The sequence below is a fragment of the Neoarius graeffei genome, chromosome 2 (genome assembly GCF_027579695.1).
Source record: "Neoarius graeffei isolate fNeoGra1 chromosome 2, fNeoGra1.pri, whole genome shotgun sequence".
NCBI lineage: Eukaryota > Metazoa > Chordata > Actinopteri > Siluriformes > Ariidae > Neoarius > Neoarius graeffei.
In genome coordinates, this window is record NC_083570.1 from 21,380,376 (window position 1) to 21,397,434 (window position 17,059).

The window sequence follows — 17,059 nt, forward strand, 5'->3', positions numbered from 1 at the left end:
AAGCAGATTTTAATATACAAAATTAAGAACATATCAGTTCTATCATTTACAATAATTAGATAAATGGATCTTTTATACTTTGTACTGTTTTTAATAGTAAGTCATTTTTCTGTATTATTATAACAAATATGAAAACCAGGGGCATCAGAAGCATTTTTAGTGTGCGTGTGTGTGTTGGGGGGGGGGGGGGGGGGGTCCTTCCCCAGAAAATTTTTAATTAATTAGATGCCATTTCCTGCATTCTGGTGTATTTTTAACAGGTTGTTAAACACCTAATTTTACCTACAAAAATCACTTAATTCAATGACTATTTTAGAGACTCAACAATAAGTCCTCATTCAACTAGTCCATATATTCATCAGCCTGTTTTTAAACCCACTGCTCTAAAACAAGAAAAAATGTCTGCACACTTAGATCCTTTTATTCATTTAATTGCTAAGCTTTCGGTCAGAGACCTTCCTCAGGGCACAAACAGATGGAGCATACAACTAACTAATCAATTAAGATTCATTAAGGTGCTCAGTCACACCTGCACAGATGAGTTGTAGTCCAAGTGTGGGAATTGTAGTTTTTCTGTTCTTCCTGGTTTCATATTTCCTCTACCCATGGTAGCTGGCATTAAATTGACCCCAAATGCACCAATAAAATTACCCACCACAAAAACATACATCTTTTTACATACAAACTTGAGTATACACACACATAAGCAAGTGTAAGTTCAAGATAACTGCATAAACATCAGCAAGAACTTCATAAACTGCAGTTTCAAGACTTAACAAATGGTATACCTCCAATCATAACATAACACTCATGTCAAAGTCTACATTTAACCCTTTGGGTTGTAGGGCATCTAATGTATGGATCCAAAACAATTCCCTTTGACATAGCACTTTATCAATGTTCCCACCCCTTGACAATTTAACTTGCTCAATACCCTGAAACCGTAGGGAAGAAACAGGGTGGGCACACTCTACAAAGTGACAAGCCACAGGGTAATTAAGATCAACCCATCTAATCGAACTCTTATGTTCGCTGATCCTTTGTTTATGCAGTTATCTTGAACTTACACTTGCTTATATGTGTGTGTGTACTCAAGTTTGAATGTAAAAAGATGTATGTTTTTGTGGTGGGTAATTTTATTGGTGCATTTGGGGTCAATTTAATGCCAGCTACCATGGGTAGAGGAAATACGAAACCAGGAAGAACAGAAAAACTACAATTCCCACACTTGGACTACAACTCATCTGTGCAGGTGTGACTGAGCACCTTAATGAATCTTAATTGATTAGTTAGTTGTATGCTCCATCTGTTTGTGCCCTGAGGAAGGTCTCTGACCGAAAGCTTGGCAATTAAATGAATAAAAGGATCTAAGTGTGCAGACATTTTTTCTTGTTTTAACAGTCTTTTGGTTTTGTTTTGCACCTTTTCATCGTGAGTGCGGTGTGATTCGTTTAAACCCACTGCTCTGCCCAAGATAATGAGATGAGGGTGGCACAATTTATCACCAACAATTACTTTATGGGTGCATTTTACTTTTTATTTTGCATTTCCTTTTTTATTTAGTTTTAGATGTAGCACACCATGCCACTGTGCCAAGCAATAGTGACACTCAACTGTATGTTTAAAAATAAGAATATCCATAATCTCACACAATGAACAGGCATGACATGGCATCATGCAAACTTCATAACACAAAATCACACTGTGTCAAGCAACGGTGACACATAAAAAATAACTTCACACAATTTTGCAGGTGCAATTTTGTTCACCACCAACAGTGACTTTAGTGGGTGCATTTTACTTTTTTCCGATTTAGTGATACTCGTAACAAAAATGACACGGCATCATGCAGTCTTCATAACACAAAATCACACTGTCAAGCAATGACACATAAAAGAGAACTTCACACAATGAACAAGTGCAGTTTTGTCAACCTACATGCAATGGTGGTACTACAGTCACATTTACAGATTAGTATAACAAATAGATTTATAGATATAACTCCTTCTTACATTGGTGCCACCACAATTTCTACCACTTCATAACTTTTATCCCCTTTTCCTTCACAATCCACCTGGAATAACATCCATATGTCTCCATTGCTTTCCTTCCTACTATTCCTTCCCCATACACTGGTTTCCAGAAAACTGGCAAAGACCAGACAAAACAAGTTCTTCAAATCACAACAGAGAATCAATAAATATCATCAGAGCAGACTTGACCTCATTCTTGGCATTACAATAAGGCAGGCCTACTGGGTTTGAATTAAATGATTAACATTAAGCTAGCGGATACATCTCTTAACATTGACTCGCCAGCTAACTGCATGAACATTTCCATTGGGACAAAAAAACCCTGTCCTGTGGGGAAATTTTGACTTACTTTCCACTTCTTTGTAAAGAATTTCCTTATGTTCATTGTGTCTGGGGAGGAGCAAATATTGCAAACAATTCATCATCAACCAAGAATACCCCATTAGGCTAAGCTTATTTCATTGTTTAGTTGAACATTAATTTAACGTGGCCGAGGGTTAATTTTGAGGGCAGATAACAAAAGAATAAGGTTTTAGCCAAAGCTAGACATTGTGAGGTGGCAATGGGGCTGACATCACCTCCTCCACTTTCAAGCTACTTGCACCAACATTTCTCTGCTTGCACTGAGATTCACTTCACCCGCGCGCGGTGAGCTGTTGTAGGGAACGCCTGGAAAACCCTGAGTGGATTTTCAGTGGGCTGTGTATTCTCTTATCAATCAAGTGGAATGGATTCTTTCACAAAGCAATAGAAACGGCGCTGGGTGAACTAATATTTTATGTTAAATGTGGGGAAGTCCAGACAAAGAATTATGAAATGTGAAGGGGACACGTCCCCTTCACATTCAATGGTGGTGACGCCCATGATGAAAGCTCTAAGAAATGTTCTGGTTTTGGAGGCTGAAATAAACAGATCAGAGCAGTGTATGGGAGAACAGACAAGGCGTTGGCTTGCCCTTCCCAGAATCCGCTTCACCAAATAGTGAGTCGCCTTTTTCAATGCTAGTTATGAAGCTATATGTAGCTGAAGAAAAAACATTTTGAAATGGGGTTGAAGGGATCACTCACAGTGAATTTGCAGAGGTTTTGCTACACAGAAAGCTAGCAAAGTAGCGATTACAAGCATTCAAAATGCAGTAGCCCGTATGTAAACCATAAAAAAGAACTGGATTCTGGGAAGGGTGAGCCAGCCCCTTTAAAAAATGAGCAATTTGGTATTGTGGTAAAGATAGAGACAAATAATTTGACTACAGCTGTGAAAAGTGGGTGGGTATTTTATATTATATATGAGTGATTCCACGCTTATGGGTACTGAAATGGGGACATGAACTTATTTTTAAAAATTCACCTAAAACCATTTCTTTTTTTTACCATCAGGTCACAGAACATGTAATCTTTAATGAATGATATGTTAAAAGCTAACTTTAATTTTCTGAGATGTAATAAAAACATATTTATATGCCAAAGTCAGAACGTAACAGAAGTGTTGTGGACATATATATTCTCAATTTTAACAATGTAGAATTACTTTTTGAAACATAGGAAGGTGATGTTTTAGCAAATATAATTAATAAATGTGTAGTAGAATAAACATACACATTCTTTCAATAAGATTAACATGGTATATAGCTAGATTGTAATTAATTTGTAACAGACGTGAGATGGACAATCGTAACAGAAGTAATGTAACAGACATCATTTTGGAACTCATAGGCTTGACTTTGGCATATAAATGTTTTTATTACATCTCAGAAAATTAAAGTTATCTTTTAACATATCATTCATTAAAGATTACATGTTTTGTGACCTGATGGTAAAAAAAGAAATGGTTTTAGGTGAATAAGTTCATGTCCCCATTTTAGTACCCATAAGCGTGGAATCACTCATATATATATATATATATATATTTTTTTTTTTTATTCTACAGTATACTTCTTGTGTGACATACTACACATCTAGGCTTGATTGGAACACCTTGATTGGCACAGGCCACGCTTCCCCACGCTCCAGCACTGACTTCAGGCCCACTGCTGCTGCAGCTCCACTCTCTGCGATCAGGTTGTGGCCACACGCGTGACCAATATCAGGCAGAGCATCATACTCACACAGGAAGCCCACATTAACCACAGACCCACCTTCTGCTCCACCTACATGTCCCCAAGTGGCCCGAAAAGCTGTTTCTAGTTTATAGTGTGTCTCCACGGTCCACCCTGTCTCCTGTGTGAAAAAGCAGACCAGAGTGTCATGGGCTTGTCTTTCCTCATATGCCAACTCTGGATGACGCCATATTGCGTCTCCTAATTGATGGAGTTTGTCTTTGGCTTCGTCGATGGAACAGCAAACCTGCTGCTTCAGTGCTTGGAGTTTCTCAGCCATTCTGTAACAACACAGACACAACCATCCGTTGTTTCTTTACCTCCAAACACTAATCCAGAGTTGTAACCTGCAATTCCCTATTTGCATCTTCTTTAAGGTTTTATGGTGGTTGGCAAACCAACTTAAAAAAGTGCATTACCGCCACTGACTGGGCTGGAGTGTGGAACAGGAGATATGGGGGGGGGGGGGGGGGGGGGACAACCACCCCCACCTTATATTCTTTTATCTATTTCTGAATCTTTCAGAAAGTTGATAATGTAATAATACATCTGACTTGATGCTCTCCCTAACAAACCAGGTAAGGTGAAATTGTGATTAACCATTCTGAGAGATTTACTGGATATGTAAAGCTCATTTCTTTCATGTTCATACTTCTTACAGTGAAATATTACATGCTCTACTGATTCCGGATGGCTACAGTATTCACAATTTCCGGCAGGGTGTTTGCCTATTTTGTGAAGAGAATAGTTAAAGGGCACATCTTGGGTACATTTAGGAGCAAGATCAATGTAATTCTCATCTCATTATCTCTAGCCACTTTATCCTGTTCTACAGGGTCGCAGGCAAGCTGGAGCCTATCCCAGCTGACTACGGACGAAAGGCGGGGTACACCCTGGACAAGTCGCCAGGTCATCACAGGGCTGACACATAGACACAGACAACCATTCACACTCACACCTACGGCCAATTTAGAGTCACCAGTTAACCTAACCTGCATGTCTTTGGACTGTGGGGGAAACCGGAGCACCCGGAGGAAACCCACGCGGACACGGGGAGAACATGCAAACTCCACACAGAAAGGCCCTCGCCGGCCACGGGGCTCGAACCCAGGACCTTCTTGCTGTGAGGCGACAGCGCTAACCACTACACCACCATGCCGCCCCAATGTAATTCTCTTATTTTATATTAAACTTTGGTCAAATATCGGTCACATTTTGCATTTTGTGCAATTTTTTTACTTTGCGCAATACCAGAAAAATTCCGTTGAAATCAAGCCATTTGAGGCGAATTCATCTGCCTCTGAAAAAACTTGGCATTTGGATTTCCCGGCAAACATTGATTTTCGTGACGTCACGTGCGGGACGCCGCCTTCTGAATCCCATGTCAGCATTGGTTTGTTTATGAGAATACGACCTGGTGGTTTTCTGCAAATTTCTTCAACGTTATCACGTAATTATTAAAATGGTTAAGAGATGTATCTTAGGAGGGTATAGCAACACCAATCTTGATGGGATTAGTACTCATCGTTTTCCAAAAGACCAGACAATGAGAGAGAAATGGGAGCGCTTTGTGCGAGGCACCCGGAAAAACTGGCAACATGCAACAGATCACAGTATCATATGCGGGGCTCACTTCATAAAGCCCGACGACTTTGAGAACTATTTGCAGTGGGAAATGGGCTTCAAGAAGCAACTTCATCTGAAAAAAGACGCAGTTCCATCTGTTAGAATGCCCAAAGCAACACCGTCTCCATTTGTGTCAGCGTCACCAAAGGAGCCAGCCGTGTTCGTCTCCCCTGACAGAAGGCGAAGTGCCGCATCCACTGAGGCCCTCGAAACCGAGGACCAAGCAGAGCCGAGAAAAAGACCAAGAAAATTGGCAATTCACAAGTTGACTATTGCCAGGGTAAGAAATAAGAGAGACTATACTCTAAATTAGGTGTTCTTGTGTTTGTGTGGTACACGGATAATGTTATTTATTGACACACACAAAAGTAAACCGCACGAAAGCGCTGGGCGATAATACACTTACTTCACATGTATCAAGGGATATGCGTGTCAGGGCTTGAGATCTTGGGACCTGTCAAACACATTAAATGTATATACAACCCTGCTTAGCCGATTCCATGTGTGTAGCTTATGAAATAGCTAGCTGCTAAACTTGGTCTACACAGACTGTGCACTGAATCCATGCAGGGTCTCTCAGCCTGCTGCCAGATTCGTGACGTGACGTCACGAATCTGGATCAATATGGCTCCAGACTCCCTTGGGATTTTTCCAGATGCGTTTTGTTATTTTATTTTTTTCTGCTGTAGACAGATGGCCTAGTGCAAAATTACCCTTCTGGATGAGCGTGTAAAGGGCCATACTTTCATATAAAAAAAAACAAACAAACAAAAAAAACACTAAATTGGTCCAGGATATGCACTTTAAGCCCTGTATGCCCAGTTCTTAAACAGGTGATCATGATGTCTCGTCTCCGACTCCTGCCCCCTATCCTTCCAGTATTCACCTGTTTTTCAATGTCTCCCTGTTTCATTGTCATCCCAATACTCTTGCCAGCCTGACTTTGCATAGGACTTGATGTACAACCCCGATTCCAAAAACGTTGGGACAAAGAACAAATTGTCAATAAAAACGGAATGCAATAATTTACAAATCTCAAAAACTGATATTGTATTCACAATAGAACATAGACAACATATCAAATGTCAAAAGTGAAACATTTTGAAATTTCATGCCAAATATTGGCTCATTTGAAATTTCATGACAGCAACATCTCAAAAAAGTTGGGACAGGAGCAATAAGAGGCTGGAAAAGTTAAAGGTACAAAAAAGGAACAGCTGGAGGACCAAATTGCAACTCATTCGGTCAATTGGCAATAGGCCATTAACATGACTGGGTATAAAAAGAGCATCTTGGAGTGGCAGCGGCTCTCAGAAGTAAAGATGGGAAGAGGATCACCAATCCCCCTAATTCTGCACTGACAAATAGTGGAGCAATATCAGAAATGAGTTCGACAGTGTAAAATTGCAAAGAGTTTGAACATATCATCTACAGCGCATAATATCATCAAAAGATTCAGAGAATCTGGAAGAACCTCCATGTGTAAGGGTCAAGGCCGGACAACCATACTGGGTGCCCGTGATCTTCGGGCCCTTAGACAACACTGCATCACATACAGGCATGCTTCTGTATTGGAAATCACAAAATGGGCTCAGGAATATTTCCAGAGAACATTATCTGTGAACACAATTCACCGTGCCATCCGCCGTTGCCAGCTAAAACTCTATAGTTCAAAGAAGAAGCCGTATCTAAACACGATCCAGAAGCGCAGACGTCTTCTCTGGGCCAAGGCTCGTTTAAAATGGACTGTGGCAAAGTGGAAAACTGTTCTGTGGTCAGACGAATCAAAATTTGAAGTTCTTTATGGAAATCAGGGACGCCGTGTCATTCGGACTAAAGAGGAGAAGGACGACCCAAGTTGTTATCAGCGCTCAGTTCAGAAGCCTGCATCTCTGATGGTATGGGGTTGCATTAGTGCATGTAGCATAGGCAGCTTACACATCTGGAAAGACACCATCAATGCTGAAAGGTATATCCAGGTCCTAAAGCAACATATGGGCAAGGTCAAGGGGTAACGGAGTAACAAAATTGCTGTTTTTGGGCCATTACACTCAAACCAATTTGGATATGAAAATGACTTAAATACATTTTTAATAGGCCATATTAGTGCTTTTAAATGGTAAAAATTTTTCTTTGGATTTTGACACTTTTTGGGTGAAAACCACCAAAATAGGCCCGGTAACGGAGTAACCTGAAAACTTCATTTGATTTTTGCATGTTTAGTCAGATAGGGATAACATGCGGTTTCCAGCACAAGAATGTAAAAGTGGCTATTTATTCTGTTAGTATATTGAGTTATCTATCCCCAAACAAAAAATTAGGGTGAAATTGTAACCCCTCTTGAATCAGGGACACTTTTTTTTAGCCTTGCGCGGTAACGGAGTAACAAGGCAACCTGGTCACGGAGTAACAAATAATTATGATGAGTGAGGGTTTGTTTAAAATGAATAATAAGCATTGTTTTATCTTATTTTCTTTATTAAAGTAATCAAATAACTGTTTTAAAGAGCAAAAGGGCTTCATTTATCTTTTAAGTTCATTCAGGTTCACAGTTAATTCATATTCACAGTTCATCATTCACAGGGACCAAAAGTTCATTCAAGTTCGTATCAAATTAATATTCACAGTTCATCAAAAGTTCTCATTTTATAGGAAGTTGGCAAACATCTCCCTAACCAAGTTAAAGTCAGTGGCAGTAAGTTTTAAGAGACTGGTCCTTGTGGATGAGGATGGAGCTGGAGCATCAATTTCTACTAGAACGTGATCAAGTTTAGCAGAGTCAATGTCATTTGTTGTCTTGAAACCGTTTGTTTCTTCGTCAACTTGCTCGAGGAATGAGAACACCCATTTTGACTTGTTCTTCTTATGCTCATGCAGGGCCTGTCCAATGAACCAGTAATGAGTTTTCTCCCAGTAGACAGCATACCTGTGCCAGCGACGACAAACGAAGCAGCTTCTTTTTCTTCCTCGCTGCTGGGATCAGGAACTGACTGGGATGGCACATACTCGATGATCAGAGTCTCATCTGCGATTGGTGTCTTATCTGGGATCGGAGTCTCATCTGATGGGTTGTTCTCGGGTTTGAATGTAGTGTCTTGGGTATCTATCGCAGCTTGAGGCAGGAGACAATGTGTGGACCCAACCTGCCTGGAGTAATTTGACACGGACACGACTCCATGACTTATTGTTCGAACACAGTGCACGTTGTGTGTACCGGGAACTGTGATCGCCGCACCCCACAGTTTGTCCAACTCTGGCTTCATGTCATTGATTTCAGCACTGCTTACATGAAGAATAGTTGTCGATTTCAGGAGCTCCTTGGCACAAGATGCGTATTCTTCTGCATTGGTGATGTGATAACGGCGACTCTTCACACCACTAAAAACAGTTCTTTTGACAGTTCCGCCAATACCATCAACGGCTCCTTTTCCGTGCGATGTTCCAAAGAAGTGCCAATGGATGCGTATGCCTTTCGATTCCAGCAAACTTGAGATGAACAAGAACATGTACTTCTGCTTGAAGTGCTGACCAGCACCATCAGAGAAAATGTCTAGATCTGTAAGTTCACCGGGCATTGCCGCCCGCAGGTTGTCAATCAAAGTGTTCAAGAAGACGGCAGCAGTGTATTTATCGTGTGACTGGGTGTCAGATGTAATGCAGTACGACTTGGTATCTTCCATGATCCATGCGACAGCAGTGAAGATTGTCACCTGGATGTGACTCCAGTGCGCACTCTGTACCTCATCCTGCTCGATTATCGCAGCATTTTCACTAAAGTCAATCTGCATTACGGCGTGGTTGGGGCGAGGGTTCGAATAGGCCAGCACGAACTCAGCAGCCTGCTTGCTTTTGATGAAGCAGTGAATCTTGAAGGCGGGGAGCTTATCGGCAAGTAACTGCAATGCATCATTTACGGTTCCTGTTTCTTCCACTTTGGCCATCTTCCCTTCATCAGTACGAATCCACTTGAACCATTTGGCATTCTCGGACAACAGTTCATCATCATCAACCAGTTCTGCTAATGAGTCGGTGCTTATCTTCCGCTGACAAGTTTCGCACTTCCCAAAAATACAGTTCTCATTGTCAGTGTCACAGCACAATGTACGAAGGAAAAGTTTGTGATTGTCAGGAATGGTATTTATTCGACCGAGTCCTTGGAGTATAAGATTCATGTTTTCATGATATTGGCACACGCAAACATTGTGCGGCATATCACTTCTGAACAGCACCACATCTGGCCGAAATGATTTGAAACTCGTCAGTTTGACAGTCATTTGGATTTTCTTCTTTATAGAGAGCAAATGCTTCCTGAATTGTCATTAAGAGGTAGTGGCGCTGTTCTTTGACTTTTTTGCCATCTCTAACGACCGTTATGCTGTCCTTCTTGCCTGGGGCCGTCCAACTGATGTCTGACCGAAGGTAGAATTCCTGTATGCGATTTCGTATTTCATCTGGAATCTTATTAGCCGGTGGTGGTGGTGGGAGTTGTTCTGGTTCGGCAGCTTCTGGTTCCGCAGAATACTCTGCTTCAAATTGCTGGGTCAGTTTAGTAACAACCTTCCTTCGTTTGCGTGGAGATTGTGGAAGGGTATTAAGCGTACGCTTGACAGCACGATTGAGACTTGAGGGTGTACTGTATGCATTAGCTTTGTTGTTTTCTGCTTTTTTGGCAGCCCGCCACTTCCGCATCCTATCTCTTGCCTTTTCATTATCAGCATCTTTATCTTTTGCTCGGGCCAAACGTTTTCTTTCAGCATCTTTCTGTTTCAACACTTCTTCACCGACTCTTTCTCGTTGACGTTCTCTGTACCACCTCTGCTTTTCTGCTTTGGTTAAAGCCATCTTTAACGTTCCCTCTTGGAGTCCTCACTTAGGCAGTTTATTTTGATACTGTTTATATACCTGATATTACATGAAGCCACCAATGCAAGTAGAGAAGACATGAATAAAAATTCTAAGTTGAACTGAAGAAGCCCACGAAGCCATGGAGGGTCAAAGATTGTGAAGTTGTAGAGTGCCCAGGGTGAATAAAGATATCATCTTACTGCATGTCTGTGATGTTTTAAGACTGATATTGTGCTAATCTGCATTTCTGTAACATAAAAATGGGAAAAACCGAAAAGAAATGCATTGAAAACATTGATTTAGTAAGTTAAAAGCTGATGTTACTCCGTGACTTAATCAGTTACTCCGTTACCTGGTAACGGAGTAACTGATTTGGACCACTGAACAAACAACCAAAAAAATTTAAAATCAAACAACTGATCTTAGAATCTGATTATAGGTCCAAAGAAGCTTTCTTTTTAAAAGTTTCACTTTTTCAAAATAAAAATTAGGCAAAAAAAAATTTTTAAATGTTTTTTTTTTTTTTTTGGTAACAGAATAACAATCAGGATTACCCAAGATTGTGAAATTCAGACCATTCAAAAACACCTTTTTTCAGATCAACCCCTAAAACTAAGGTTGTATGCTAATTTAATGATCATGGCAATGCAAATAATAGTTAAATGGATAAGATTTTGAATTAAACACTGAAGAAAAAACTTGAAGCAAAAATGCCAATATTTATGTGAAAAAATTAGTTCCGACATATTTACACACACCCCAATTCAAACAGCTCTCATTTTTTTCGTAGTGATCCAATTAGAGAAATTCAGCTTCTTCCAGAAGGTTCAGAACAATACCTAAACATCTAGAATGAGCAAAAGTGCCTAAGACCATTTTGAATTTTTGCCATCGATGTTCACTTCCCCTTGACCTTGCCCATATGCTCCCATCCAGACGACGTCTCTTTCAGGGAAGACCTTGCATTTTCCAACATGACAATGCCAAACCATATACTGCATCAATTACAGCATCATGGCTGCGTAGAAGAAGGGTCCGGGTACTGAACTGGCCAGCCTGCAGTCCAGATCTTTCACCCATAGAAAACATTTGGCGCATCATAAAACGGAAGATACGACAAAAAAGACCTAAGACAGTTGAGCAACTAGAATCCTACATTAAACAAGAATGGGTTAACATTCCTATCCCTAAACTTGAGCAACTTGTCTCCTCAGTCCCCAGACGTTTACAGACTGTTGTAAAGAGAAAAGGGGATGTCTCACAGTGGTAAACATGGCCTTGTCCCAACTTTTTTGGAATCGGGGTTGTAAATCTTAGCCTCTGCCTTACTAATTCGGATTTGCGATTCTATTTCTATATTATTTAGTGTTTGCTTCGCCAGCTTGTCAACCGCTTCATTTCCCTCCATGCGCAGGTACCCAAAGAAAACTAGCTGTAAAGCCCTTGGAAGCAACGTTATAAAGATTTCATTGATTATATCTGTCCTGAATACTTTCCAGTGCAGAATAACTATCTGAGATTATGACTATTTTGTTTATTGTATTTTCTTTAACCCAGGGGTGTCAAACCTGATCCATAAAGGGCCGTGTGGCTGCAGGTTTTCATTCCAGCCATGCAGCAGCACCCTGATTTGGCTTATTCAATCAACTGACACACCCACCCTTTAATCAAGGGTGGGTGTGGCTGCAAGTATTTGACTGTGTGAAGACAGTTCAGGTGATTGAATGAGCCAAGTCAGGTGTGCTGCTGCATGGCTGGAATGAAAACCTGCAGCCACACGGCCCTTTATGGATCAGGTTTGACACCCCTGATTTAACCCATTCCAGGGCCAATAACATTGCCACCAATTCTGTAGTATATACTGTCACATTGTCGGTTACTCTTTTCTTAATACTTACTCTATTCTTTAGAATACACACTGCTGATCCAGCACATCCTCTTTATTTTGGGGTCTTTAGAACCATCTGTAAACATACCTATTCACATCTCGCCATCTTGGGGTAATTTTAACTACTTCCGTGTTCATTGGATGACGTCATATCAACATGGCGTCGCCCACACTGTAAATGGTATTAAGGTTTAATTAGTTTATAGCTGTACTGGCTTTAGATGAGTTAATATAGAGACAGAATAATTGCTTAAATTTATAATACTGGCCATATTAATCACTGTTTTGAGAAGATAATCGTCAACATTAGCGTTATCGTTAACTTTAGCCGGTTAGCTTGTTGCTAAGCTACTCGTGATTGTCCGCTGCTGCAATTTCAGTCCAAAATGTTGAAAGTTAGCGAAAGTAAAACGGTAACAACATCCACGTATGTCTGTAACTCTAAAAGTGCTTTTAGAGTAACTTTATATGGTCTGAGAGCGCAAACAAACCGGAAGCGTCCACATCGAATCGTCTGGGGTGGGAAGTGACGTCATTACACCATTCGAATTTGACATGGCACCGCGTACAGAGCCACGTGACCATGACAGAGGACTTGAAGATTTCAGAGGAGGCTGTGCTTCCAACTCTCCACTCCAGTCCCCCCAGGATTCCGCGGGCCTTTTTTTTTGTGATTGTTGCGGGCTAAAATGTCTGATGTTGCGGGGGGGGTTTCCCAAAAAATTGCGATGAAAGTTGCGGTGTTTTTTAGGTGTTTGTTGCGATTACATTGCGGGAGGAAGTGAAAGTTGCGAGAAATTGTTGCGATTTTCTCTTTTTGTGATTAAAATTGAGTGATATGTTAAATATTAAAGTTATTACTGAAAAACTGTTGATTAAAAAAAACAAAGACACTGAGAAATGGTCCTATAAACAACTTTACCAATATAAAAGATGACCAGGACTACAAAAATGCAGAAAAATAGGCTTTACTTATCCAAATGCACCTGTTGGTTCAAAAGTTAAAGTGCAGAGAACCTCACAGCACAACATGAAGTTACCTTTAATATAAATGCCTCAGCTTTCATGTAAGAAAAAAAAAACCTATTAATACTAGTACCGTGTGCAGGCAGTCTCTCCTGAAGACTAAATTAAACAATAATTATAAACTAATAAAATAAATGGCTCAGGCTTCATAGAAGAAAAAAAAAACAATTTGAACAGAATCTCACAGTATGATGCTGAAGCTGCCTAAACAATGGAAAATAAAATACCATTTTGGCAAAAATGTTGGCATCCATTAATTTCTTGTCTTAAGTAAAAATAATGTAAAGTGCTTCACTGTAAACTTCACACACTTTCAGTCACAGAATTTAAAGTGCCATTCCACCATTGGATGTATTCTTTGGCATAAAATACAATATATTTTATGACAACATGACTAGACAGAGAAATCTTTTAGCTTCAAAATGATATATCAAACATAATTTTTTGACAACGACAAGTCTATTAATTTTGCGACCAAAGTCACCTACCCTTTTAATTTCCGTGCGGTAGTGAAACGTGATGTCATCGGCAGGTTCCCCTTCTTGTGTACCACGTCACGTGTGACGTGGCACAGATTATCAGCAATGGCGGATAGAACGCGATTTCCACTTGTCGATTGCTGTGCCGATATTCACCATCGACCGTCTCCTTTGGGCATCACTTGCTATTTTCCTTCGCTTCTTTTCCGAAGCTGACAATCGCGTTCAATCCGCCATTGCTGATAATCTGTGCCACATCACACGTGACATGGTACACAAGAAGGGGAACCTGCCGATGACATCACGTTTCACTACCGCGCGGAAATTAAAAGGGTAGGTGACTTTGGTCGCAAAATTAATAGACTTGTCGTTGTCAAAAAATTATGTTTGATATATCATTTTGAAGCTAAAAGATTTCTCTGTCTAGTCATGTTGTCATAAAATATATTGTATTTTATGCCAAAAAAATACATCCAATGGTGGAATGGCACTTTAAGCCTACATAAACACTGACTCGCACGTGCACTGTTGCCAGATACTGCTGACGTTTTCCAGCCCAAAATATGTTCAAAACCCGCCAAAATGCACGCGAATCCCCCAACTGGGTGGTAAACTGCCCAATCTGGCAACACTGGAAGTAAGGCGGAAGGTAGTTTGTCGACGTCACCTCAAGACGATGCCGATGATTGGTCAAATTTGCGGTAAAGTTGCGGTGATTGGATACAATTGCAGCACCGCCCTGAATTCGCGGGGAGTGGTTGAATTTGCGTTGAAGTTGCAAATCGCAACATCGCAAAATCCTGGAGGGTCTGAATATTGTTCAAAGAAACATCTCACTTCATCATGTTTGTTGAACATCCCATTGCAGGCTGCTGTTACAGGGCTCTCAAGTCTCACGCATTGAGCGTGACAGTCACGCTTTTCGGTCTTTTGTCACGCACTCCCACCACACATTGTATTTCTCACGCTGAAAAAAAATTATAATATAAATTTCTCTGGCGCGCCGCTATCGCTATGGAAACGGCAAGCGACAAGCGCGTCTCCCATGAGTCGAGCCTGCCACTTACCAGCCAATCAAAAAAAAAGGAAAGGGGCGGGGCTACACAATAGCCAATCAGAGGCACTATTGTATCTGGGTCAATAACACAACAACCAATAAAAAAAAAGCATTGTTATCCCAGGAATTGTTCACGTGATGCTGCTACAACCATCTTCTGAACGTTTTGTTCAGTGGACAGCATGAGGATGAGCTCCGAGCAGCACAGAGACCAGAGGAAGGCATATCCTGTTTTAATGTTACAACAAATTCACAACTTGTTTGACACAAAAAATGACAACTTGCCTGCTGTGAGAGAATGTTGCTCAGATAATTAGCATGGACATGGGAAGGTTTTACAGGAGCTGAGCTCTATTGCACCTGTTTAAATGATCCCCTAGCGAGCAGCTCCACTTGTTCACAGGCAATAACAGATGCTGGTCAGTAATAATAACAGTGACCAGGGCCGCTGACAGCTTTGGCTGGGCCCGGGACAAAATGCTCTGAATGGGCCCCTCCCCCGGGCCAACACACACACACACACACACCTCTTATCCCAGTCTCTACTCACTCCAACCCTTAAATGACAGGTATTCAAAAAGGTATTCCTAAACTCTTGGATAGTCTACTATAATCACGCGATTGGGGTGCTCTTGAAGGAGCAGCGATGGACGGGGGATTTCGGGCAGGGCTGGGGGCGAACATAGTATACTGTGCATGCATACTGTCCAGTGTGAAAAGCAGAGAAGAACACACCACTCGAGAAACGGCGGGATATGATTGCGGGCTAATGTGAATATTCTTAGCTTCAATCAGATATATGAAACGCAATGTTATTAAGCCGTTGTGGTTATGAAATGATTCAATGCCCTGTGCATTTGATATGGTGTTCAGTGTGACTTGCTCTCCCCTCGTTTGTAACATGAATTGCGTGCCGCGCGTGGCTTGGTTGGGGTTACTTTACGGGGCTGGAAAAAGTTGGCTGTGTCTTGGCTCAGCTGCCCCACTGCCTTTGCTAGTACCTGCTGCATCATCCGAATCTTTTTAAAAATATTTATGCAGTGAGCCCCTAAGTCTCTTGGTTTCTTCCTCTCTTTTTCTCTTTTCTTTTCTGTGCTCCTGACTTGTGCATGTTGGCAAATGGCACGCACGCTGATTGTCGAAGCTCTATGATCGAACGATGTCGTTTTTTTCCCCTTAATCAAAGAGTCAGACCAAACCATTTTTGCACTAGGGGTGGTAGGGGGTTCTTGACGCCTTTTTCAAATACAGTAAAGGCAAAAGATCTAGAAATCATTTATTGAATGCAAATATAGCACATTTCTCCCCCAAATCAACACATTTTGAAATGAAATAAAATCATTTAATCGCAACTTCATGAGAGCCCAGTTCTGGGGCCCCCCCCCATTCCTGGGCCCGGGACAACATACCCGTTTGTCCCCCCCTGTCGGCGGGCCTGACAGTGACACTAACGTGTGTTTAAAGCAACATGTGAATACCAGTAAGAGTGAAGATTTTTTTTTAATTTGTCAGCAGTTATGAAAGACCCGTTTGTGAAAGATTAAGTTTTTATTGTTCATAATATAGAAACTACGTGACTCCAGGGGAAGATATAGGGAAGAGGAAAGTCCAACTATTACAGATTACAGGACCCAACATCTTTTGACGTTGAGGAATTTTGGGGAAGAATGTCCTCAAAAAAGAACAAAGTAAGAAATTTTTTGCACACAACATGACTTGCTCATTATTAAGATAAAAGGAAAACATTTAAGTAATAGAGGTCCTTGGTTCCTTTTTCAAAGGTGACTGGCTTGAACCAATTTGAGAGGTTATCAAAGATCGGAACCTTGGTTTTGGTGCTTCCTCATTCAAATGCTGATGCTGAGAGGGTATTTTCAGTGGTTGGTCTGAACAAAACCTCAACCCGAAACAGCTTGTCTCTGCACGGGACATTGTATGGAATCAATTTTGTGCCAAAATGTTCATACAATACTTTTGAAATATCAAACAAAAATGACAAATCAGAATACA

General features: G+C 40.9%; 1 protein-coding gene across 6 annotated transcripts in view; it reads right to left on the minus strand.

Annotated features, from left to right (window-relative positions):
• LOC132881485 (peptidase M20 domain-containing protein 2-like) overlaps positions 1-12,997 on the minus strand; it is a 39,344-nt gene extending 26,347 nt beyond the window's left edge. The window contains exons 1-2 of one of the 6 annotated variants that reach the window (XM_060913985.1): positions 12,979-12,997; positions 4,007-4,409 (exon numbers count right to left, since the gene is read on the minus strand). In XM_060913985.1, the coding sequence (XP_060769968.1) occupies positions 4,007-4,408 (402 nt within the window). In that variant the 5' untranslated portion in view covers position 4,409; positions 12,979-12,997. The other 5 variants (XM_060913984.1, XM_060913986.1, XM_060913983.1 and 2 more) reach the window with 5 other exon arrangements.
• Between the last annotated feature and the right edge of the window lie 4,062 nt (positions 12,998-17,059).